General features: G+C 40.0%; 1 protein-coding gene across 3 annotated transcripts in view; it reads left to right on the top strand.

The window, feature by feature from the left end:
* Positions 1–27112, top strand: part of LOC119909023 (kelch-like protein 29) — a 209044-nt gene that overhangs the window by 73585 nt on the left and 108347 nt on the right. For all 3 annotated transcript variants that reach the window (XM_038727044.1, XM_038727045.1, XM_038727046.1), the window contains exon 3: positions 586–897. In XM_038727044.1, the coding sequence (XP_038582972.1) occupies positions 625–897 (273 nt within the window). In that variant the 5' untranslated portion in view covers positions 586–624. The remainder of the gene's footprint in view (positions 1–585; positions 898–27112) is intronic.

The raw sequence follows: 27112 nt of genomic DNA, 5'->3' as shown, positions 1-27112 counted from the left end.
AAAACCCTCAACTGCACCTCAAGGGCAATCTGATTGAATTAACCAGCCATTAGATGTATGAGATGAGCTGTAATTGCAGTATTTATCTGTTCAGATGAATGAGTTTTGACCGCAAGGTCATGATACTGCTGCGCTGTCCTCGGGAAACTTGACTGAGCATGTACCTGTTTTCGTCTCGCGCAGTCGTTATTGTTTCAACCTCTCGTTGTTGGGCCTAGATGCCCCAAGTAACAAATTTAGCTCCTTATGGTGTTGGCACTGATGGTGTTTTTTACACACCTGCTTAGCAGTGCTCATTTTGTTCTCCCTCATGTCGCAGCCCTCGTTAATGACTGGGAGAATAGGAATGAGAAGCAACAAATGAGCCGCAGTGTGTTCATGTCAGTCAGGTGCACTGGTAGCAGATGCTGTGAGCATTTACACCATCACGTCAACATGTTCTCTCCTTATTCCTCTTGGTTTCTCGCTCTTTCTTTGTCCGATCTTTTTCTAAACCCTGCCTCTGTGACTGTATCTCTCACTTTGCTTTTCCTAAATATAATAAAAGAGCCTGACCTACACCCTCTTTCTTTCCATTTTCTGCAGGCCTGCCCCCGTTGTTCCCTCTGAGAGGAAGAGGAAGTGATGTCACGCCACCACCACCGCTTTGAGCGGGACTACCGGGGACCCTGGGAGCGGAGAGACATCCGTCCTTCTGGCCTCCACAATGGAGGAGCAAATCATAGCTGTGCCTCTGCCGTTGTCAATGGCAACAACCGTCCGGGACTCCTTCCCCTGCCAGTCATCCCCTCCCTCCTCCCCACCCCAGTTACAGTTGCCGTGACAACATCGAGCAGCGACATAGCGGTCAAGCGAGGCATCACGGCAGCAGGATCAGTGACTTCGGCAACGGCCAAGGTAAGAGCTTTGCCAAATGGATGCCAGAACACCTGCTTCCCTCTGACATATCTTGGAAACCACTCAGTGTTTCCTCCTGCCCTGTCAAGTTTCTTTATAGTAGTATTCTTTATCCCTCCCTGTGTCAACTTTTTAATCCATGAAGACTCCCCAACTGGACATAATCTCAAACTTTCTCCATGCTTTTGAGGCTTTCCAGTTTCTGTCTCTCTCGTTGTCTCACTCTGCATGTTTCTGCACTGTCCAGCTCACTGGCATGCCTGTCTTCATGGTTCAACTGTCTCAGCTCTTCAAGCCCCTCTGCTCTCTCTCTCTCTCTCTCTCTCTCTCTCTGTCACGGCTGCCTCCTGCACTCTCCACCCTTATCCCTCACGCCAGTTTTGCTGCTCTCTCTGCACTCTCTCTATCCAATGCCCCATTCTTGCCAAACCATTTTCCTTCCATCTTCATTTTCTCTTGCTGCCAAATGGCCGGCTTGTCCTGCCTTTGCCTCCTTGGTAATTTTCTTCTTTCATTATGTAAATGACCTCTGACAATGTCTCAGATGGGTGCTGCTGTCAGAAGTGATGGTTACTAGGCCTTGCTTTTTTTGACAAGTAAACAAACAAAGCGACCACATCATTGTACAAGCCCTGAGTTAATATGTTTCTGTTATGGCTGCACATTTCACTTTTCTTAATGTAGGTATATCTTATGTAAAAACTATCACAAGGCCATATATTGACCATGATATCTGATCCACAATAGGATATAAACCAACTTTTAATGAGGCCTCTAGTGACAGAAATATGAAAATTTGAATGTGGCTTATGTGTATATATTCCTAATTTAGCATATTATATCGTTAGTTGAACCTTATACAGAAAACTGCAGCTTGGCAGTGTCTGAGTGGTATAGTCAAGAGCCGTACAGTTTGTGTTCTCCACCCCCTCGTCCGGGGATTTGCTAGCTAGCTGGCTGTCAGCAGCGTGTGAAGTGAAGGGCCTTTACCAAAAAAGATTTAGACATTTCAGCCTCTCCCCTGCCTCTGCTTCCATGGATACCATTCATCTTCTCTCAACACTCCTCCTCACTATCAGATCATTTTCTTTAATTTGAACTTCAGCAGATCTATTTGAGCTTTTTTTCCCCCTGCAGCACCTTCTTGGGCTCTTGCTCTCAGTGGGGCCTGCACTCTTAAGAGCAGAGGTAAACAATGCTCAGGTAATTTAGCCGGTAAGTGCACATCATTAGATACCCCGCTGAATGCACTGACCACAGACACAGTAAATCTGCTCTGGCACCTCGTCGGCCCCTCCTTTTGTGCAGCTGAATAATTACATACATCCCGACAAAGTCTCGCCAACTCCCACCATGGCCATTGTCATCATTCAATAGCTGCCAGAGCAATTAGGTACATTGCCTAGCAAGTGAGTGCACAATTGTTTAGGTACTGTATATGTGGGAATGTGTGTGCTTATATGCAGCAGATATAAATGCAGATCCCTACTGCCCCTCTGTTAGCTTTATTCAGGGATTTACCTTTCTACTTTGTCTTGCCTTTGACAGTCCTTTGTAAGGCAGGCAATAGAGACCAGCAACATTTAAAAAGGGATATACACAGAGTCTGGGCTCTGCTTAATTATGGCCTAGAAAAGATACAGGGGCCTCAAGAGCCAGCCAATACTGCATGAGCCTGTCTTTCCATCTTCCTCCTAGCTGTCTGCTGTCCTCACTTGCTCTCTCTCTCTTTCTGTCATCTTCGATCAAAGTTGTTGGGGGTCACAAAGAGGCTGATGGACGGATGCAGCTCTCTCTCCGTGGTCCCTGTGTCTCTGCTCTGTCCATGGCTACACTAAAAAGCTGACAGGCCGTTATTGATCTCCACTGTTTGGAGACTCTCTCTTCATAAACATGGAGGCCCAAGTGGGGGACAAAATCCAATAGCTAGACATGTACAGGATTGTGTGTGTGTGCGTGTGTGTGTGTGTGTGTGTGTGTGTGTGTGTGTGTGTGTGTGTGTGTGTGTGTGAGAGAAAGTGATACTATTGCACACAGGACTCTGTGTAATAAAACCATAAATGGAGTAATCATTTCCCTTAATGTAAAATGGGACACAGAACAGGTGTATTGTTTCAGTGTTAGTTTGATGTTAGTGGTCTGTTTTAAATAAAATTTCTTTCTTGTGGTTTGCTTCAGGTGAAATGAAAGTAAAGAGTTGGCACAGTGCTGCTGTATGTGTGGATGCACATGTGCGTATGTGTGCATATGTGTGGGTGTGTGTAGGATAAATGCTGAGAGTTGAAAAGTACCATCTGGTCATATTGTCCATCCTGATGTAAAGCTAACCACATGGAACAGTGGACTATAGTTAATTTAGAGCTATATTTTGTTATCCCCTGCCAGGCCGTTCATTATTTTTTTATGTTGTCACGGATGTATAGTCATTGCACACACTAAATCCATGTTCTTAATAACCAAAACTATGTATGTGTCCTGCTGATAAACAGGACTCAAAGGAACGTCCAGTTTCACTTTATATGCTACTTTATATATTCTACTTCTTTTAAGTGATAACACCATATCCTTAGAATATCAATTCCACTCAGTTTGTTAGAAAATCATTTAATTATTACCTTTCAAATTAAGTTATTGCTTATGTTGTAGCTTATTGGATTTGCAAAACTCTTTTAATCTAGCTTTCTAGCAAGCATGGTATCAGCTAAGCAAGCCGATGTTAGTTATCAAGACAGATCTACAGTCAAGTAAACCAACTTTTCACCATGTGTTTTCTACCATCCCATTGGTATGGCTGTTTATATTAATTATAGGCAGGCAGAGGCATGAAGACAAAGACTTGGAAGTGTCTGACAGTGTGTAAACAGTTGGCAGTTTTTAGTTGTTGGCTAAAAACATTATTGGACTATAAAATCTATCTTTGTACAGTGTTTTCATCCTATTTATTGAAAAACCCCACTGTCGTTTGACAAACCTGTAAGCTGTCTTAATGCTTGTACTTCCTTTGTTTTGAAACGGCTAATACAATTAGGTGTCATCTGTGCCACCAAAATTTCTTTTTGACTGACTGAATGTTAAAGACCGAGCACTGTCATTCAGATTAGTTGGGATCACATTTATTTTCAGAAGAAAGATTTATGCTGGGTTAAAAACACTTTACATTTAGCAACATATATTAATTTAGCTGACACTTTTATCCAAATCAACTTACAATTGTTAAATATGTCAGAGGCCGCATGCCTCTGGAGCAACTAGGGGTTAGGTGTCTTGCTCAGGGACACAGTGTATCTTAGCGGATTTGAACCCAGGTCTCTCACACCAAAGGCATGTTTTTTATCCACTATTACATCACCCCCCCTCTTTACATCAATGTTATTTGTTGTTATTTATTTAAAAATAGGCCAGAAAGTACAGCTCGCTGAAACATGTGGACCCACCCTGCATGGTCTAATCCCTTAATGTGGATTTTTTAGATAGAGATATTTAATAGCAGCACTCCTGGAATTGGTATTTCTTCAACAAAATCCTCATTTAACACAAATGCAGGATCTATAGTTGAAATACAATAATATACAGTTATATTTTGATCATCAGAGTTACTAAGTCTAATAATTGTTGTTAGTATTGATAGAATTTGGTTTCAGACCTATGGAGCAGTTTCAAGCCAGCAGATTGAGCTATTCCTGTCCCTGTAGCCATCTCATTAGTTTAATGTTGTTGGAAGCAAACTCTTAAGTAAGTTAGATTTCTTCTGATATTGGGCATATGTTATTCTGGTCAGGTAGTACTATGGTGCAATAAAGGGAGTCGCAAGATTAAGTTCAGTATGATATATTTGAAGAGATTCTGTGTATTATGTTGTATTTTGACATTATTCTTATATATGAAGCTATGCTTTGTTATGTGTGTTTGTCGTTTTGGCTTTACGACGACGAGGTTCTTAGTAGTTGAAGTACATTTCATTCATTTTACAAAGACTATAGGAAGGCCATAGCACTTCTTCAAGGAAAAGAAAGGAGAACACAAGCCAACAGCTTGGTAAAAAATAAGGATGGATACATTTGATATTTACCTTTTAGTTCTATTTATTAAATGTCACCCTGAAGAAGGAGCGGTACTCTAGTTTCAGCTACGATACCTACTGCTGTTTGATCTTCTGCTGACGGGGATTGAGTGCAGTACCTGCTGCTGGCAGTCCATTAAAGTGGTTCTTCCGCAGCAAGGCTAAATGAAGCGTTCTGTTTTGCTAAAAAAATATCACAACAGAAACCGCTACACGTCCTTTTCTTTTGATTGGATTATTTGTCGTGCGCATTTTGATTAAAGGGTGACTCTGTTTTCACTACCTGGCAGAGAATCTTTTACAATAAGTGGTTACTCCATTACCCAATGCCTACGTTTCGAAGCTAGCTTGTAGTATTCATGTTGAATGCATTGTATGTATTGTAAAGTGGACTAAAATGTTCTCCTTTTAGCACTGGTAAATGTAATGAAAAAACAAATCCCATTTCCAAGCACTGACAGCACTAATCAATAGAGCTTGTCTTGAAACAAAATCACACATTGTGTCTTTTTGGTCATTGATTTTAGCCAGGTCAGCTAGCCAATGGAGGGAAGCAGACCCCATACTGTGGCCAACACAACATGGTATCCAGAGAACAGCAGGTGTCATGGCCTCACTCTGGCATAAGCAGAAAAAGAAAGAAAACTCACTAAAAGCATTCCTCTTATTTTATGTTTTTTTGTTTGGCATTTCGCTTTACTGCCTGTGACAGTAGATAGAGGCATAAGGGCGGGGGGGGCGAGAGGGGTTGACATGCAGAAGGACCTGGGCCAGACTCAAACCCGGGCTGCAGTGGTAAAGCTGATTTGTAGTCCTCGCTTTACCGGGTGAGCTACCGGGGTGCCCTAAGCATGCCTCTTCTGAGTGATTTCTTTCTTCTGCAACCACATCGAGGCATATGTGTCATTTTCCTCACAGTGAAGAGGGGAACAAATTATGCTGAATTAATTTTTTCAGGATTGAAACATGTGACATTTTAAAGGCAACTGAGTAGCCGCATGTGGATCGACAGTGTGATATGACCATGCATCACCCTTTGTCATGCATTAGCAGTGGTTTGGCTTTTATTCTTATATGTTTTAGCTTTTTACTTTTGCCTTTAAAACTGTCTCACGAAAAACTCTATGTCAACATCTCTCCTGGTAATGAATACACTGGAAGATTCTGAAATCGTTGAGGTTAAAAGGGGAAGACGTCTTTTGAAAACTGGGATAACCTTGTGACGAGTTGCTGTGAAATGCATTGAATATGAGATGATTAAAGTTTAAGAAGGCGCACGCTGAGAGAGCTGGATGAGGGAGACAGAACAGATATATGGGGAAAGGAAGGGAGGGAGGCAGGGTGGCAGAGAGTTGTTTTTGAATTAGCTTCAAATAGGAGAGGAAACTACAACTGTTCCATCAAATAGTGAAACTCTTATCATCCAGGAAAGATGAAACTTTACATTTCCAAAGCAGACAGACACACCATGGGGTCTTAAAGAAAACTCAGCTACCTTATAACACTAAACGTAGCTGGAAGAACAGTCACTGCTTCGCAACTTGAAATTATGTCATCCAGCCTGCCTTTTGTTACTTTATATTGATGATGCATCCAATCTGATTATATAATTCAGAATGTTTTTAACAAACCAGACATCTTAATGCTGATGTATAACTGCCAAGGATCAAGGTTATTGTGTTGTTTTTTTCCTTAACTTAAATTAAAATTCAAACTATACACTAGAAATTCTTCCTAAGCAGAGGCTTTCTAAGGTGCCTTTATCTTTCTCTGAGGAGAGGGTAAACAATCTTCACACTCTGCTGCCTGGATTTGATTTATTAGCCTCTACTGTATGTGGCGTCACAGACTTGCTGTGTGCCATTTGCATTCACAGTGAAAATGTCACAATATCCTGCTCTCAGAATACAATTACTCAAAAGTAGACCAAACTGATTGATTAGAAATACTTTATTACACCACCCTAGCTTTCATTTATTATCGATGTGCCCGTGTGTAATACCTAAAGACGTTTTTGTAGGTGAGTCAACTGTCTCTTGATCTGGCTTTCAGTGTTTGAACAGTTATGAAATTTTAAATATGTGGAGTCAGAGGTCTGTTGCACATTTTGTTCTTAGTAAGTGGTTAAGTGGTGCATGTGTCAGAGTATATTTTAGCGCTAAAGGTCTGCTTGTCTGACACAAAGCTGAGATGAACCCATCAACTCTTCCTGCCTTGTACTGTCGAAATGTCAATTTGGATAAAGATAGCCCTCAGTGCGTATTAAATATATTAAATATATACTCCTTTTGTTTAGTTTTTTCTGATTTAATTTTTCAACACTGGGAAAACAGGTTTTGAATTCCTTGTGTGACTACTGTTTCTAAGAAACAAATTCATAGCTTGAGTAGTTAGATGCAAACACCTTATTTTTATTGGTCTGACAGTTTATGAACTTAACATCCATATTTTCCCACTCCGCTGTTTTACTTTCCATCAGTCATGCATTAATTCTTTATAATCTTTTTTCCCATAAACACAAACATCATCATTAAGTTTGTGGACAAACAAATCCACTGGCAGGCGTCTACAACAGAGTCATTAAGAAACAGTGGACCTCCAGGGAGCAAAGCGGGGATTAAGCAGTGATTTTCCTTAAGATGATATATGGAAACTTTTTAATGAGAAGCAGTGATTGTGTGTTTACCAGGAGCAATTTCACCAGGGTCTGGATGTCTCGGCACCATGTGGGGAGAATTAAAGCTTTCCACTGGGAATCAGACCAGGCTACACTGCAGTGATTGCTAATCAAGGACAGAGATACAAAGCCAGGCAGACAGACTGACAGACACCTCAGTCATAAGCACTGCACACTGTCAAACTGTCAGAGGAAAGGCTCTACAAAAAGGGAACTGTCAGACTTCATTTTTTTGTTATCAGCATGTGAAATCGGATGGATGGAAAATGGGAGTCTTGAATCTGATGACAGATTTATCAGAAATCTCACACCCTCATCACACAGTTTTTTTTGTTTTTTTTACTGTCAACTGAAAATATTGACAGCGGTCTTCTCGATTTAAGACAAAAATCCACATAAAAATGAAACTGTTGGCAGATGTAGGGCGATAGCAATGCAACAGGTCAAAGAATAGGCAAAGGCAAGTGTTATCTTTGTCTTGTCAATCTCATTGTAACACAGTGTTCCACAGGTTTCATCCAATCCGTATCCTCTCGTGTGTTCTCCTGCGTCTGTCTTTCTGTCTACAGGGGTAGGATCCCAGCTGACCTTTTGTACTAACAATGGAGGGCCGCATTTATCCATCCAACTGCCTGTCATTCCTATCACAATTCTGCAAACCTGGCCAAGTTCTTATTCTTTTTGCCTCTGGATTTTAATCCTCTTGGAGAAAATAAAACGGAGGCAGAGACAGTGTATTGTTCTGAAAACCACTGATATTGCAAACTAAGAGACCTGAGTGTGTTTGTGCTGGTTACAGCAGGCTTTACAAAAGACTGCCTGCACAGCTCTGGAAAGAGAAGAGAAGATGATCCAGAAGGGGCTTGCGCTCCTCTTTTTCTGTTGTGTTTTGTGTGTGTGTGTGTGTGTGTGTGTGTGTGTGTGTGTGTGGGTGGGTGGGAATGGAAAGCAGCCTCCTCACACACCGGCTGCCTTATGAGTCTGGCTCCAAACTGACAGCCTGATGGCTCGATCTAATAAGCAGTCATTGGATATCAGATTCAGATCTTTTCCTGCTTTGTGAAAGACGAGATGCAAGCCCCTTCTCTATTTATGTCACAATGACTATGCAATATGAGTGTGTGATGTGGAAAGGGCTGAGGAGTGTGTTGTCACCCAATACTGTACATTTGCTCTCCTAGCAGTACACAAAGATCATTGTCTTGCTGGTCTTTGACTGAGCTGAAACTGGCGCGTTGGACGTCACTACACAAACAAAGGTGTGTTTACAAAGTGCAGATTTGTCTCAGAGGCTTGCTCTTTCTGTCTGCCTTCTGTCCTTGCCATTGCTTTGTCTTTTGTGCTCAGAGATGGGTTGGGAAATTAGGAGCTTATTCTGCTCTCTGCAGCAGCCAGATTGATGAAAGTAACAGTCATAGAAACCCCTTTCCCATGTTATCGCCGCTGCTTTTTTATCTCCCTCCATCGCACTTCCAATACTGTTTCTATCTAATTCTTCAGTGCATCTCTTCCCCCCCAACTACCAGCCACTTCAAACAACTTCTTGTCTTTGTTGAAGCATAGATCCTCATTCCTGCATCAGCGTTGCCTCCCTCTGAGCGCGCTTGTGTGAAATTGGATTGCTGATCCGTTGGCGCTGAGTGGCAGAGATGTAATATGGGATAGCGGCAACCGCATGTTCTGATGCCGCAGACAGCTGTTACAGGACACAGACGGATCACAGATGATGCTTGACTCCTAGTCCTCGTGTCTTCAAGACTGGAAATGCTCTCAACAAATCTCATGACAGCATAAAGAAGAACACCACTGAACAACAAACATAAACACACAAGGCTGTGGTCAAGCACATTGCACTTCACAGCACGTGAAAGGTTGTCAGATTTGCTCGATTCGCTGTGTCAAGGGGTCATTGTTGATCCCTGGGCAATTCGAAGTGGCTGTCGTCTTAGATTTTCAATTATCATTTGTCATCGCTGCCACAACTGCATCCAACTCCTTCACTTCTTTATCAGAGGGTGAGAGGTTTGTGTCAAAGGGGAAAGTGAGACACAAATTTACCTCATGGCTATCAAGCAGTTAATAATAATAAATAGTTTTGATTAATGCTTTGAACATGGGTCGTCATAGGTACAGTCTCCGATGTGTTGAGGGAGAGAAATAATAATTATATATATATATATATACTGTGCAGGCAGTCTTTTGTATATATATTAGCAAAACTCATATTATGATGATTTGACTGGATTCTAGCTGACCACAACTGCTGTTCTTTCACAAATGTTTTATAGCCAGTATTGAAATGCACAATGAGCTTGATAAGTATTTGAAACTCAAAGTATTTCCCCTTAATGAGATGTAGCCTAAAACAAGTTTTAAATCAGCCATATAATCTCCGATTTACACCAGTGTACCTGTGATGTTTACATGTGTAATCTATATTTATAGAGAAGTGCAATGTACTCTATATGCTAATGTTATGCAGCACTAAAACTGGGGAAAATGTTGATACACACCACCTTCCCCTTGGTCTATAAAAAGTATTTGCTGCATATTTTAGAGGCTTCTTTTTATAAATCAGTTGACTACAGTGAACCCAAAGAAGGATGCTCTACTCTCTAGTTTCAGGCTGCCATTCATCCATCTATGTAATTGAGCACCATCAAATGAGCAGATCAGCTCTCTGGCACTTATAAGACCTACACTTAGTACCCATATTCCCCTTCAAGTGTTAAATGGACCCCCTGCTGAGCTTAGCTGATCGTATGTCATTTGGCTTTCCTCTGGTGGGGAAAAATACTCATCTGCCAGCCTCTTTCCCCTTCCTCCATAGCCACCCCTTCTCCCTTTGTCTGTCTTGTTCCACGATTGCAGAATAAAGAGCGGTGGCATTTAAAAAGGTCCGCATGTGGAGGGGTTGACATTCAAAGTGCTGCCACCTTAAGGCTAACTCCGTACGAAAGGTGATGGTGAATGCAGGCTTTTAAAGCATCAGTCATGTCATGCAGAATATCAGATATCATTGAGGAGGCAGACGGAGTAGCATTTAAGATGCACAGGTAAACAATACATCTCTCTCCAGCATGTCTGGTACTTCTGTCAGCTTTGTCTCACACCCATGGTATTAAGGCGGTGCTCTCAGCGGGTGCTCTCGGCATCAGTTACATGCAGCAAAAGACAATGAGGATTTTACATGTTTGGCTAGTGCGTTGCCCAGGATATATTTGTGCAAATGAATGTGGCTACAAAAAACAGTTAGATGTTGCCTGAGGCTGAATCTCGACTCTGAATAAAATGAAGACATTTACTCTTTCATTCTTTTATTTGAGAAAGGTGGACTAAAGTACTTGCACTTTCTTTGTCTGTAAACAGGCATTGACAATCTTTGCTTTAAAATTTCTTTGCTTGACTTGGTAAGGTTTTCAGTTGGGTGCACAACAGAGACAATAAGCAAGGCTTAAGAGAGGCTTCCTGAAAATACTTGGAAAAATCATTAGCCAATTAACCCCCCCACCCCCCGATCAGAAATCTGGGAAGGACCTTGGCCATGTTTTATTTCGCTTGAATGTCTCCATTCTCAACAACCTGAAGTACAGAGTATGTGGAACAGGAGAATGAATTTTTGCTTTTTAGCCTGTGTGGCAGTAGGGAGAGCAATGTCTCTTAGCACTCCAGCACTTTGGTTGAGACTGAAATATCTGAACACCTATTGGAGGAATTGCCATGAAGTTTTCAAGGTCAGACATTCATGATGCCCAAATGACGTATCCTGATGACTTTGCTAATTTCATCTTGCAGGATAGTTGGTCAGAAATTTTATTAGTCCAATACTATGGTTTATGACCGAGAATACCTGTGAAAGTAATATTATTCCCATCAGCCACAACTGTACTTTGTTGGTCACCACCCATCATATGTAACAAACTGTTTTACTCTGTCACAAAAAAAGATTTAGAAGGTTACATAGTGCTTGAAGTTGTTAAATAAAAAAAAACAAAAAAACAATACAAGGTTCTCATTATGACAGACGCTGTTCTTGAATTCTAGACCACTTTTTATCTGTCTCTCATTATTCTTCCATTTCTCCCTGTCCATTATTTGATTGTCGGTCCCTACTATTGTGGTCGAGTTTCTGTGGGCCTTCCCTGTGCACTGTGCTCAGGGGATCCACAGTCAGACATTTTAATAATACACACATAAATAATAGATATATTTTAAATGCAAATTCTAATAGGGACTTTGGGGGTGACTCAATCATGCAGCATTTGTGTTTTGACCTTAACTCAGGCTAACAAATTACTGGGAGCTCAGCGTTTCTCATTAGGAGCTCCACGCATCATCACACTGCCAAGTGCTCCTCTGCCATAACCACAACCACTGTATATACCATTTAAATATTTTCCTTTCATCTAACACAGTTTAGTAGTTGTGAATTTTTACAGTCTTAGTGCTGCCACACAGGTTAAGTGTGTAGTGGCATGAGTAACACTTTATATGAAATGGCATCACTTTCATCAGTTTACAACAGTTTATATGATCCACTATTATCAGGAACAGCTCTAATATTAGAGTAGAATACACAGGGCTAATGACACTGTTGCTATTGTTGTCAGCAGGTTTCTAAAAAATAAATGTTTTTCCGTTAAACTGACAGATGGGATGATTAGTAATAACTACAGGTGCTTATCAGAATTAGGCAGTGGCATAATAAATATTCTGATCAGTAAAAGTATCAATACAACAATTCAATTACAAGTAAATGTCCAGAAATATTATCAGTATTGATATTGATTGAAAAAAATAAGATGTCATCGTACAGAAAAAGAGACGAACGGAAATAATACATGATGATACATATTACATTTCTAAAATAATTTTAGTAGAGTAAAAAGTTCAATATTTCTCTCTAAAATGTACCATAGTAGAAGTATAAAGTAACACAAAATATAAATACTCAAAGTAAAATTAGCACTGAATTATACAGTACAGTACTTGAGTAAATGTACTGTCACCACTGGAATGTGGAAGGGAAAGTGAGGAACAGTAGCCTATTGCTTTACTGGCAGGTGATACTCGCAGCTTATAAAAAGCATGATGAACTTAAACAACTATATAATACAATTTAAGTTCCAACATAACAACTTTCAGTATCATAACGTCCATTCATTCATGTGCTCATCCATTCATCCTCTTTACTTGCTTATCTTATTGAACATTGCAAGGGGTATCCCAGCATGCACTGGCTGACGAGTGAAAGGTATACCACCAGGTCACCAATCAATGTGTAAGCTAGCACACAGAGACATCCCACCTGCATGTCTGGACTCATGCAGATACAGGTTCAAACGCAGGACCTTCTTGTTGTGATGCAGCAGTGGGAACCACTGAACCACTGTTCCACCACTCATGATAATGAAAAACAAACTATTGCAACAATAAATCTGGACAGTGTACCGTAGTGGGGACATTTACTGCGTCTTGCACAAACATTTTAAGATGTCTTTCCATAAAAAGACAGCCAAAGATTCCACCAATCCAAGTAATGGACAGAAGTATAGCAAATATCTTAGAATTACCGTAGTTATTTTGTTATAAAGATAACTTATATAAATTATGTTACGAATTATGTTTTGCTGATATGAATTCAAGACTACATCAGACAGCTCTCAACTGCTTTAGCATCAATCCACCAACCCTGTTCTACAACAGTTGCTCCACTGTACTCTGAATCCAGTCTCCACATTCCTTGCTGCTAAAATAAACAGCTGGCCATCAGACTTACCTACAACTTTAAGTCTCGTAATCCCTGCCACATGTTTTGAAAGTCTTTGCGGCCACAAAATGCACAAAAATGTGACTCGTCATCAAAGGCCACACAGTTGGTATTCCTCTGTAATTCTTCTCTAATAACAGCACCGCCAACTATATTGCAACCGTAATCAGATTAGATTCTTCTGGGAAATAACAGTTGATAATGTTTGAAGAGGAGGATAATATCCCTGTTCAAATTAGTCTGCAAATTGGAATGGAATAAATTGTCTGTTCAACATAATATTTTACCGAGTCTAGAGGCAAAGCCATCCAAAAGTAATTGAAAGCAATTAGATTATGATTACTAAATATGATTAATCTGGTGGATTACACTACTGGTTTACAATTTTAAGGAGGTAATCTGTAACATATTAGTAATATGTAACAAAATACATACATTTACAAAATAATTTTTCTAAACCTCTATCTGGGTAACACATTGGTGATATAATGACACTGGTGACAGAATAGTGGCTGTTCTCTATAAATGATATCGCTCAGAACAACAAGCATTCTGTTTTCTGGAGAAAGAGCCACTTAAAATGAACATTCGTTTATATTGAATTTTACTCTTAAACTCTATCGCTATAAAGTTATTTTCAACAAACTAGAAGTAAACTAATTTCACTATAATCAATCATTGTCAGTGTAACAGCTTTATTAAATCACAAGTAATTACTTTATAATTGCTTGCTGCTGAAGTGGAGCGCTTCTTTACATACTGGGGTGATTATGTCTTAAATTACTATACAGGTGTGCAGGCAACTTTGTGTGTCCTGACTCTCATCAACCCAGCGTCAGTACTGGAGTGCATTACAGTTCTTTTGTTTTCTGGGACTTGCTTAAGATGCAATGATCTCTGCTGTTGTTGTCTCTGTTCCAGTGCGGGGGGTCGTGATTGGACACAAATGAAAACGTAAGGTATGATTGTTGTATTGCTGCCTGCTCCCCTCTTACGTTATAACATCTACTGTTCATTTGATCTGTTATTGATGCTATTACTGTGAGCTATAACCTCAATGTCAGTCCAGTTTGCGTCATATTTCTGTTTTGCTCAACAAAAAGGAGAGGTTGTCTCTGTCCTACACCACAGCCTTCCTTCTGTGTTGAGGTTGTTTTTGTTGTTGTTGGAAATTCTCCAGCTGCTCTCTCAATTAAAAATCGGATTTCAGGGGACTGCTTCCGCAGTCCCACCACATCTTGAGTGTCTCCTGGTGATGCACTTTATGTCAGAACAGTGCATATAGAGAAGACTCTCAAGGTCAGATTGAAATTGGAACAATTTCATCATGAGCCATTATGGGAAGTGCTGTGCATCTGAGAGGGCAATAAATATTGTCAAACGCAAGCCAAGCGCAGTCAGTATACAGCGCTTGCATGTGTTATTTTTAGGTCCGGGATTTATTGTGAACTTTTTGCAGCGCTGTTTAAATGTTAACTGGTGCATATCTATGACCAACCATCCAGTGATATCATAATTTAATTGTTTTCTCTTTTCTGCCCTTAATTTCATGAGTCTGCTCACAAACTTGGTAGTGAGTTTCAGAACTATCACAAAAGTAGTATGTGAAAATGTCATTAGCATAACATTTAATTTCAGTAAAAGGGACGTTTAATAGGATGTATAAGCAACTGAAATGCAAATACTGTATGTTGTTCAAATGAAGGATGCGGCTCCTGGCAGGTGTGTGAATCTGCTACTCATGGCATATGGACACCAACAAATGACTTTAATGTAATAGTGGCAGCAACTGGGAAATGAAGAGAATATTAAGAGCATTCTGTATTTGACAAGATCATGTCCTTCATTAAGACAAAAAAATCATCAGACTATTAGACCTAGAATGTCATGATTCAGTTTGGCTCACAGATATGACAAGAAACAGATGTTAATATCGCTGCTTGAAAGGGAATTCTGAGTTTGACACAATCAAGGACTTGTATTGTTCAGTCACTGGGCAAAACCTTAATTTCTATTTTAACAAGAAAGCACCAATGTCAGATACCAATCGGACAGAGAATATGGGCTGACTTTTACCAAGGGCACAAAGAGCTCAGTGTATATTATGCTTTGTAGTACTGTTTTTGACTTGCAGCCAGCCATGAAAAGTCTTAACAAGTATTTCCTAATTCCTTCTTGAAGGGCAGTCAAGGCTGCTTCACATTAAATCACAGAATGTCCAGAACAATCCAATTGAAAATCGACTGAATTAATATCTTGAGCTTTGTATCTTGAATTCACAATGGAGATTATTGAAAATAAGGATGATTGTCTTGTTACTGCAAATTTAGTCTGTATTTTATGCTGAGCCTTGTGGGTTTGTGAGTTGTTTTCTCGTAGGAGAATAAAAGCAGAGTGGAGACCATGTGGGTGTGTCTGTGTTCCCGGGCAGAATGATTACCTTGACGAGGTTAAAAATGAATAAGTGCAGTTGAATAAACCATCTGCAATTCACTGAATGACAGCTGAGGTTTTGAACCGTGATGCCAACACAATACAGGCTTGACACAAATAGAAAAGTAGAACATCAAGGATCAGCAAGGTCGCCACAGCTTTGTGAATTACTTTTCCAACAAGATTGCAAAATTCTTGCACTGGATTGTTTTACAGAAGTAAGTTTAGCGCAGAAGTAAATCATGACTCTCAATATGCAAACACACAAAAGAAAGAAATAGAAATATAGCAGGCTGAATAGTGAATGTCTTCAACCATACCGGATTTCCAATGCACACAATTTGCCCTGTAAAATGGCATTGAACTCTCACCAATGTGTGCTCTAACCCTGTTTCAAGCAGCTATGTTTTGATTCACACGAAAAGCTTAAAAAATATAAGAAATTCCAGTGGATTTTAAGACTTACACCCAGGCCACACTGCCTACGTCTGCCTGTGCACAACTACCTTGCTTAATTTGTTTCAATTTCATTTATATTTAACTTAGACAAAAAAACGTTAAATGGTGTGTCCTTGTGAGTACCATCCCTAAGGTTGAGAATGCGCTCTGACTGCTGTACCAGAAAGCCTGGCTCTTTGGCATAGTCAAGTTGCATGTTTGGTACCATGTAGACCCGGGTTCGAATCCTGGTGGGGTGACTGTTCTCTCCCTCTGCTACAGTCCTCCACTGTAATAAACAAATAATAAAAAAAATAATAATAATACTAGGCCTAAATAAACAAAATATATACAGCAATCCCTTTGTCTGTGACATTCTACAGAAATTGAAAGGTGTAGTGTTGCTGGTATGATGTCAATATGACAACAATCAACAGATAATTTTCACTATCTATTTTTGCCTACAACCGCATGCTTCACACATAGACACAAAAAAAAGGTGACATGTTCTAGATGACGCACCACTGCAGCCACTCCTGAGCCGTGCTGCTCAGCGTGCTGCTCTAACCTGTTAACATCTGCCACCTGGTTCTCCTCAAGTAGGCGTTGTGGCCCGGGCACTAGCTGAACTGTGTAAGTTGATGAAGGTAAATATGGGTTGGGTTTGCTCTAACATCACGGCTACAGTTACATAAGTATTGTACTTTAAGTATTTGATGCAACTTTATACTTAACTAATAACTTTTTCCTCCACTACATTGGTTTTACAGCTGTTTATAGTTACTTTGCAGATAGAGATTTTAAATCCTAATTAGCATTTAAAATACAATTCATCAGTATACAGTTCTGTAAATGAAACATTAAAATTCAATTTCAATTTTTATACATTTTGTCAATAATATGTTGATTAACTTAAGTAAGATTCTGAAAACAGAACTTTTACTTGTAACAGTATTTAAATTGATCTGTGCTTATACCAAACCTGCGGGAGCAGCGGAAACAATGTAACATTGTGATATCATTATCTTTTAAGTTGATATGACGGAGCAGCATTATCAATCCATTTGGAGGTGTATTTCTGGCCATCAGTTGAATGTATGTGCAATATTCCCTCTCTTTAAGCTCTGTTTTTGGCCTGTACCACCTCCTGGGGGAGATATCAGGCTCCTATATCTAACAGCAACCCCTTTAACATTATGATTTCATACATTGTTATTATAAGAATATTCACTATAGCTGCTTTAAATAAAGGTACAATACATGGGTTTCCAAACCATATCAGGCAGGCATATACAGCAAGTGACACTATAGAAATCAACCTATGGGCAATCTTTTATCCCCTAGACATTTTGATCTTGACCTTCGTCAGGGTAAAAGAGATGACGAGAATACATTTAATGGTGTTGTGGCTCTTGACTCTGAAAAGCATCTTTGTTCTTTGTGTGTGACTTTAAAATTACCTTTTACTCACTGTCTATAAAGCAGATGCACTCCAGTTTTTTCTCTCCTTCAGTTCTAAGCTAACATTTTGAAATAGCTTGACTTAGTGATTCTGTCTCCTCCTTGTTCACTTCCTGGCATAATGTTCCCTCTACCGTGTCCAGTGTTCCTTATTTTATATTAATCTGCCCCTCAAAGATCTAGGTTGAGCTATCATTACCAAGTAAAACGGCAATTTTTTTCTCTTTCTGCTGAAGGCACCTACTTAAAATTTATTGTGGTCAAAGTGAAAGAAAACATTAATATTTATCAGGTGGAAACATAAGGAGAAAAAGAAATGTAATAGTTGTTCTAATTCAAATCTTTTAAATTTGTATAGAGCAAGTTAAGGATGTGACCAGAAATCTCTTGGTGTGTGACCTGCATATTTTCCTGGTAAATGAGACATGGTAAATGATGTGCCAAAGGGAAAATGGGTCTTTTCAAGCAGCACACACTGTTCCGATCATCACAGATAACGAAGCTGGAAGGCCAGGGACCTAATTTAAGGGCTATTTACCATACGCCAGATTTTCAATGGAGCGAAGCCGGCTTCAGCAATGGGCAAAAAAGGGAGAAAACCTGCAAGAGAAAAAATATTTAAACCTCATATAGCCAACGAACACTTTAATTTTTTTGTTTTCTACAGTTTACAAAGACACCGGTAATTAATAATTCATCTATCTCATCTTGAGATCATTTGCTGTGAATGCTTTGTGCGCTCCTCCTCAGTTTTGCACTCTGCACGGAAAATGAGGCAATACAGGAAAAGAGAACCCACTTTGATCAAAAACAAAGAGGTGGGATGTGATTAATTCCAGGGCACATCTTCTGGCTGTATCACCCTTGACTGATTCATCAGACTTGAGCAACAAAAGGAACACCGTTTTTAATCAGAGTCATAATCCTAGATCAGCACTTAAGCGGGATTTGTCTCTGTTGTAGCTTCTCAACATGTTTACGCACCTCACATTAGAGGTGTTACAATAAATGAACAAATAAAAAATAAACAATGAGCTCTCCCTCTGTCTTTATCATCTATTGCTCTTATTATCTTGGCATTATTTGTGCGCATCTTTTTTTGTCCCTCTTCCCATTCCAAACCTTCTTTTGACCATCCAGCTTTTATTTTTTTTGTCAGGGGGGGCTTTTTTCGACAGGACAGTGGATAATGAGAGGAAAGAGGGAGAGAGATAGGGGATGACATGCAAGAAAGGGCGACAGGCTTGATCTGAACCCGGCCTGCTGCAGCAAGGACTCAGCCTTTGTACATTGGGCATGCACTCTACCAACTGAGCTAACCGTGCACCGACTTTCCTGCTTTCTAAAATAAAACGGAGAGATAACTAATAAGTGGTGAGACTGTTCTTTCCAGGAAAATCAACAGCATCAGTCGTTTCAGCAAATGCCCAAAGTGACAAAAGACTTCTAGTGGCTGTAGGAATTAAGACTGTTGTCCTTCTGGAGCAAATAAGAAAATAGTGTAATGGTATGGACTTTTAACTATGACCACAATTAAGTAAGTGGATATTATTGTAACCCTGGCAAAGGTCCCCTTAACCCAAACTGTAATCTTTGTTGACCATAATGGTCAGTTTTATTGTTGCAACAGTGATTTGGAAGGGTTTTGGAAGGCACTGACAGACGATGTCGTCCTGCCGATGGGGGAGTCAGATCAGAAGGGCAAAATATGCATTTTGTCATTCAGTTTGGAGGATTTTTAGTCTTATCAAATCTATTTTATAAGCGTGTGTGTGTGTGTGTGTGTAGAGACACTGTGTATGCCAGAGAGCTGTAGGTAAGAGAGGATCTTCTCTGGCTCTAATGAGTCACCCGAGGTTAAATAATATCAGCTTTAGGGCAAAAAAAACAGTCTAATTAAAGCGTCCTAATGGCGGCTTTATCAAGTTCTGCATACAACACTAACAGCATGTTGAAGTTGTTGTTGCTGTTAATGCTGGTGTTAAAAGTTAATTTGACAGTGATAGGATGTTGTGAACTGTCTGGAGCTGGTGACTTCTGGCCTCCCAAAATGCTTCACCCAGGCCCTTCCCTCCAGCAAGAGTTATGGCGTACTTGACTCAGAAGAGATTGCGTACCAATGAGAAATGAGGGGCTCTTTCTTTTGTTTCTGCACTCAAATATACGGCCTCATTTCATCGGCTTAACGACCTCATTTAAATGAGCCTAATGACTCTCACTGATGTCTGGGAATGGCCAGGAGATTGTGACTGTTCTCACACGCAATGTCCTCTGCATTCACATTGTATATCACCATTATGAGGTCTGGTCTCTGTGGACAACACAACCTATTTATTGTCTTCTCTAATTGCTTAAGATTACAGTTTACAGGTTACATTTCCTGTGGCATTTTACATTGTGGTTTTCTGTAATAGATGTTTGCGCTGTATATATTTTTCATGCAACTCTGTGTTACAAAAATATTGTGTTTAATAAATGTCAAAAAAAGTCTAATACATCCATTTCATCAATTGTTTTAAGTGTATCCGCTCTTCTTGGTTCGTTGGTTCCCAGCAGTATAGTTTTTGACGGCTGAATTGAGTACTGGAAAGGTCACTGAAATGCTAATACCAAAATATAATTTCAAGTCAGCTCTTCAAAATTCACAGAGAATACATTGCGAAAGGGAAATGTTAAATCTCCACATCCAGACATATTAGCACTATTAGCTGTCTCTGTGTCACCCCCATGTCACAGCTTGTGATGTGGGGGTTGTGTCTCGCTCATTGTACCGTCTGATACTTTCCATTAAACATCAGAGTGTGAAACCACCACTTGGCAACTCTGTTATGGATCAATTTAAATAAAGGACTATGCTTGGCATCAACACAGATCAATATGTGGACGGGCTTCCTGTTGTAGTCATAACCACCAAAGCAGGCCCATTATGCGAAGCGCTCTTGTCAAAGACGGATGTAAAGGCACACACAGTGGGATATGTGACAGGAAATCAATGCTCTCCGATAGGGAATGAAACCTGACAGCTCAATAAGCTTTGGATGGAAGATGTTCCCTCTTATTCCTCCTCGTGCTCCTCTTCCCACCATAACTGTATCCCATTCCTACAAGGGACTTAACAGCTCAACCCTGCAGACTATTTCAGATTACAAGCTCCTGTCAACAAGTGCACAGTGAACCAGTGTGCTGGGTTGTGTAAGGGAAATAGGAATCTGTGTACAGCACAGGCGCTGCCGCTGACAACAGAGGTGTCTTTAAAGCCCGCCTCTAGCGGCATCATTACCTCCATTCAGATACAGTAAACGGGCTGTGCGCACTCCTCGTCAAGAAGAGGGACCTTCGATAAAGTCCCCTGAAAACTTTACTCAAAAACTAACTGCTTTAGCTGCTGTTGCACATTTTCTGATGTGTTTTGAACATAACTATAGCATAGATAAAATGCAGATATCCAGAACTGTTATATTCAGGGAGCATTTAAACTCCTAATGGCCTCTGTTTTTGCATTTTACTGATTAGTGGGTGTGTGATGCGTCTTCTTACATAAGAAAGACGACACATCAAGTATTAAACCCCACTTCCATGCTCATTGGTATTCTAGTTTTATATTTGGCTGCAGGAACAGTTTTTAGCAACATGACTCATCCATGTAAGTGATTAATCATGTAACTCATGAATATTAATGTTGTCTGTCTGTGTCCATGCTGCAAGAAAGAGAAACACTTCCCTCACATTATCACATAACAAACAAGTAAACTGAATAACAAGATAAATAATTTTATAAATGCCAAAGGGACTAAATATTGGCCTAACAAATGCATTTCTAGAATGTTTTGTTTTGTTTTTTGAAGTCCCCAGTTTTCACAAATGTGATGTGTGCATGTACCTGCAACAAAGACTCAAAGCAAATCATTTCACTGGCACCAGGACTGATAAAATAGATTCTGAAATGTTGTTCTCACAAGTTTTAAGGTAAAGGAAGGACAAAACAGATGCCAGCTAGCTAGAGGAATTTCTTCTTGACTGTACCGTTGATTTTCTACATTGCTGTTGTTAGCCTGGAGTATAACTTCACCATTTGAGTCTGCCAAAGAGAGGCGGACACTTTTAAAACAGAAAACAAAGGAAATAGAGAATGTGTGTGAACTACAACATTGACAGGCACACTGCATCAATTTTACCTCTTGAAATATGTACTTAAAGACTAGACAGAGTTTTTCCAGTATTTATAGAAAAGGGAAAGCATTTAATAACACTGACTTCCCAAGCACATATAGGATGCAGTTTTTTATTGTGCTGGTATAAACTGATTTGAAAAGTGAAATAGTCCATGATCCATTATGATACAATTTTTTGAATGGAAGACAAAATGTGTTGTTTCCTCAACTATATTTATGCAGACTTGAATTTTGTAACTAGATTTTGAGTTGGCTTGGAACACTATTTTTTACCAAGTTGTGTGCTGTTTGAAACAAAAAAGCATGGTGACATCAACCAATCTTCAAAAAGCCCCTAATTTTACTTGTCAATTGTAACTTTTGACAAGGGATATGGACCTTGAAATTACTTTTGCCATCTCTATAGAACAGCATTAGCATTTGAAAAACCAACAACATTAGACCAAATCAAGAGCAGTTCATTCACAGGCAGTTGAAAGGTGGCTCCAAACAGACCAAACAGAAAGCCTTTCGCTTAAAAAAATCCTCCCATAATTCAAGTGAAGGTCTGTTTATCCACCTGCCGCAGTGTAGTTCATGGCTATTTCTCAGTTTCTTTAGGAGTCTTGGGTCTCTAATGATCCCAGCATGTCTCTCCAGTGTATAACTTACCCCAAGCAGTGCGCTGTGTGGACTCCCTCCTGTGCTTGCAGGAGCACAGAGCTACTCTGACCACTTCATCTTGTGGGAGAGACCAGTCTTTCAGTCTCGTCTCAAACCCTGGGGGAGCAGTGCTGGAGCACCAAGACTGCAATCTGAAAGGTTGGAACACGGCCACAGGTTACACATGTGGCTTCCCCGTGCACTGCTTTTATATGGACTGGTCTTTTTGGCCGATAAAGTGTCAGGCAGAAGTCCACATCCCTGCGCTAGTCATGCCACTTACATAAAGTAGAATACAAACACATTTTTGTTTTCTTGTGAGGCTGAAATGTCAACCATTTAAGTATATTTTATCCATTTTACTGGTTAATGCTCTAGTGAATGAAAAAAACACAAATAACTGATAGCAAGAGGTTGTAGGCACATTGGTAATTATATACCTTAGTGGAGTCGCAAGGGCTTCTGATCTGTAATGCAGATTCTGCTGTACCTCACTTAAGACTGCTATTTAAAGGAACCTGAATGAAAGGTGATAGGTACTCTGTAGCCAACTGCCATATTCAATGTCCAGAGTTCATCTGAGTGGAACTGATATATTCTGTCATTGTGCTGTCAAGATGTTGCAACACTGCATCATTAATTAGGAACATTTTCAGCAAATACTTGCCATTGGCTGTGCCTTTTAATTTTTTTGTTTAATTACTCACACTTGTAGTCTGATTAGATACTTTGCCTTCCATGGGCTGAGGTGATGTAACACTGTAAAATGCTTCAGCATGTGCATTTCAGCAGATTAAATCCTATGGATGTGGATGGGAAGTTAAACAAAATACAGCCATGTTTACTTTAATTCCATCTGGTTTGAAATGAGCTATTTCAGAGCTCATATTTGGGCATTTTGTCAGACCAGCATGGGTGTTGGCCAGAAAGCTGACTGTTCTGTACTTGTGGGACTACTATTGACCAAAAGCTGCTACTTTGTCTGCCAGATTGCTCGGTGCCCAGCGAAAGTCAATATGAGGCTCCATGGGATAGAAGCATCCACTGCCTGTCTGCTCTGTCAGTTTAATAATCTGTGTGTATGCATGCATCACAGAATGAGCATCAAATTATCCGTTTAGCTCATGAAACATGCGTCAGAATTGCAAGAGTCCAGATTTTGACCATGCGATTATTAGATCTTTTTATCTCATTATATTATTATTTTTTTATTATTGGAAACCAGGTAGTATGAATTTTCTGTTAATGTATTTAAATAAAAATCAATGAACAAACAAACAGATAAACAAAAAAGTAAATAAATAAATATATAAGACCTGAAAAGAAAAGTGAATCTTAATTTTTAAAACTTTTCCCATGCTACCTTTGATTCTTTTCCAGTAGCTATGGATCACAGCACATTCCCAAAAGACATGATAATGGTTTGCTTGTATGGACCTACAACCCCCTCCCAGCAAGCTGACCCGTGGACTGTTTAAAAGTTGGTGTTACAAAGTATCTAGTTTTATTTTTCCAGTTGAACTCGCTCCAAGTCATGCGTTACTTGATTACCATTGTTTATCAATTACATTTACCCACTTCTCCGTTGATATTACAAAGTTTCCCTTACTTTTCCCACTTTTCTTTTATGTAAGATGTGTTCACCCAACTTAGTTCTTGCACGCCCTTGTACAGTTTATAACTTTTTGTATCATTAATGTGTCAAGTCAAGCAGCAGTCCTATAAAGATAGTCATTAAAGGTGATCTGCAAACATTTAGTTGTTCTTATTGGACATGTGGGCTACTGAATTCTATGCAGTTTGAAACTCTTGGGAACTCTTGAAACTTGTGGGAAGGGATTGTTTCTAAGGAGAAACATCTCCTGCCTGCAGAGGAGTTGCAAGGAACATGTGATGATGTGAGATTATTGTCAAGCGAACAGCAATATTAACTGAGGTGTTTAGCTGAAGGTAAATATTTCCATGAATTTGTCAAACACAGAAGTTAACTTGTCCGTGACAGTAAAAAGTGAAAGATTTATTCAAACCTACTTACCCGCGACAATACCAACCTGTTAAGACCCTTTCACCCTTTCACGCATACTGTACATTTTGTAATGTTTACTGAATAAATAAAGACGGCAATATAAACAAAACATGCTAATGTCAAGGCAATGTTGAAGCACAGTATGTCAGAGAGCCATGAAAGTGTATGAATACTGTGGTAATGAATGTTTTTGTCGAACTTGAACTGCTGGTATGAACCTGTGCAATAAGCATCCACTGCATTTTCCTCGTGATTTCCAGTCCTGCCATATGGTCATCTGGTTTTTGGCCTATTTGCCAAAACATCCCAGTATTTGGCTTGCAGATTGCATGCGTTGAAAAATGGATTTAAGAACTCCCTACACTGCACTCTTGGCAAAATAGATATTGTTTTCCTTTATATTGCAATATCAATATAAATTCAATTTATTCTTTAGCGCTAAATGGCTGTTTGCCCAGTGAATGCTCATTTATTACAACCACACATGCACTTTGCACGCACACACACACACACACACACACACACACACACACACACACACACACACACACACACACAGCAGTCATTTTTCCTCAGTTCCAACCATAGACAAGAGCTGCTGCCTCCAAGGCTGCTACTGTGACAGGCAGTGGATATTTTGTTCCCCAAACACTCACCACATATCAGGCAGGGTCATGGCCTGCTGGAGACCTATGTCTCTCACTGTCCCGGCCAGTGCCAACGGAGGGCAACATGGTCTCTGACACGCTCCTCTGGGAGGTGTTACCATGGCATAAGGAAGTCTCCACAGCTCACATGTCCAAGCACTAGTCACCCTCTGTAAGAAGCCTTACCACCGCTGCTTAGTCCCACATATAAAACATGTTCACAGCGCAGTAGCACCACAGTCACTTATACTATCTGCAAGAGAAAAGAAAACACAAGAAAAAGGAGGGGCTGAGGTAGGGTTTGGAGGGCAAACGTTGCAACCTCGGAGCACTCATGGGATATTAGGCGGGGTTTCCAGCTCTGCTTTTCCACTGAAGCTTGTCGGCCTCGCCCCTGCGATCACGCTTCTCTTTTCTAGAACGTGTGCGTCGAGCCAGGAGCTTGCCGAGCTGTCTGAGTGTCTTAGCTGGAATTTCAGTGGAAGTGAAGTCCGTTCCCCTTCAGTCGTTTGGCCCGGGGCTTGAAATTATAGTCTGTATTCATAGCCCTTTCTGTGGTACATCAATAGCATATATACCCAGCAGGCGTTCGTGTTGTGTGTTTTCATTATGTTTGTCTGTCGTGTTGCTGGTAGTCAGTGTTAAGTGTTGGCACCTGGAAGGATCCACTGTGTTTGGACTTTAGATTTTTAGTGCACAAACTGCCAGTCATGAACAGTCAACCACCAATGATGGCTGATATTTTTCTTGTATAAAGTGATATTCAGTGCAGATGGTGACACACATTTACGACATGTTTGTAATCGGCTTTATTTCATTTAGAAAGAGGCAGGTGTTTTAAATGGTGGCAAGCATTGTTCAGTAGACTCAATACAAAATAAAAAGTGAATCATCGTCAACAGATTTAACTGATGAGCTTTTAAGTCTAATAACTGAAATATATTAGCTGCCAATTTTCTTTCACCTTGATATTACCCTTCTTTATTTTGAGTTCTTTGGTTTTTGGAATTATGGACAGTAATAGTGTAAAAACACAAGGTTACACACTGATTATGTAATGCAAGTATTCGTCCAAAATAAATTTGAATTGAAGTGAATTTTTCAAATGAGTTACCAGCTGGTATCAGCAAAGAGGGATTTGATTAGAGCTGTGCTACAGAAGTGTCAGTTAAGATATGAGCTCCTCAACTTCACAGTAAGGTATTAAAACACCACATATGATTAGCAAGTTAATGCTCAAGAAATGCAACATTTTATACCTTCCATGATATAGTGGATATGTCGCAGTATCAGTTCGCATTTTTAGGTGTAATACAATGGATCATTTGGACTAAATAGAAATATTACCTCGATTCCTCTCTGTCTCTTCAGCATGCCGCGATTATACTGAATATGCACCTCCGTCAGTGCCAGCACGCTATTCGGCATGTTGGAGCACCACTCCATTTTAAGATGGCTGCCAAAAATGGTGCGGTAGTCTCTTTGTTTACTCGTGAGATACTCTGCTATGTTCCAGTCTAATAGATTGGACACAGCCGCCCCATGGTTCGGCTCCAGCATTCAGGACCATTATGACAGAAGCCCAGAACCAATCCACTTCACATTTAGGTGTCAGCGCGTTGTCATGGAAAAGAGATACCTCTATACAGTAAGTGAATAATGTTCGGAAAGAAACTGCTTTTGTACACTCCTTAGTGCTCCTGGTCAGTGTCGGACCACACTTGATTGGAGCTTTTGGTCGGAGCAAGAGGAGGGGAAAGGAGATTTTTTTCTCTCTCCATTTTAGAAGAACTGAAAATGATCTGTCAAAGGCAATGATACAAGGCTATGTGATGGATGGGTTTGTCTTACTCTGCCTCTCAATCTTTCACTCCTTCCGTCGCTGCCAT

Source organism: Micropterus salmoides, unplaced genomic scaffold (assembly GCF_014851395.1).
Source record: "Micropterus salmoides isolate LMB-PRFRI ecotype aquatic unplaced genomic scaffold, ASM1485139v1 Ms_hic_scaffold_18, whole genome shotgun sequence".
NCBI classification, from domain to species: domain Eukaryota; kingdom Metazoa; phylum Chordata; class Actinopteri; order Centrarchiformes; family Centrarchidae; genus Micropterus; species Micropterus salmoides.
Note: the sequence above shows the minus strand (reverse complement) of the source record. Positions and strands in the feature narration are given on the sequence as shown.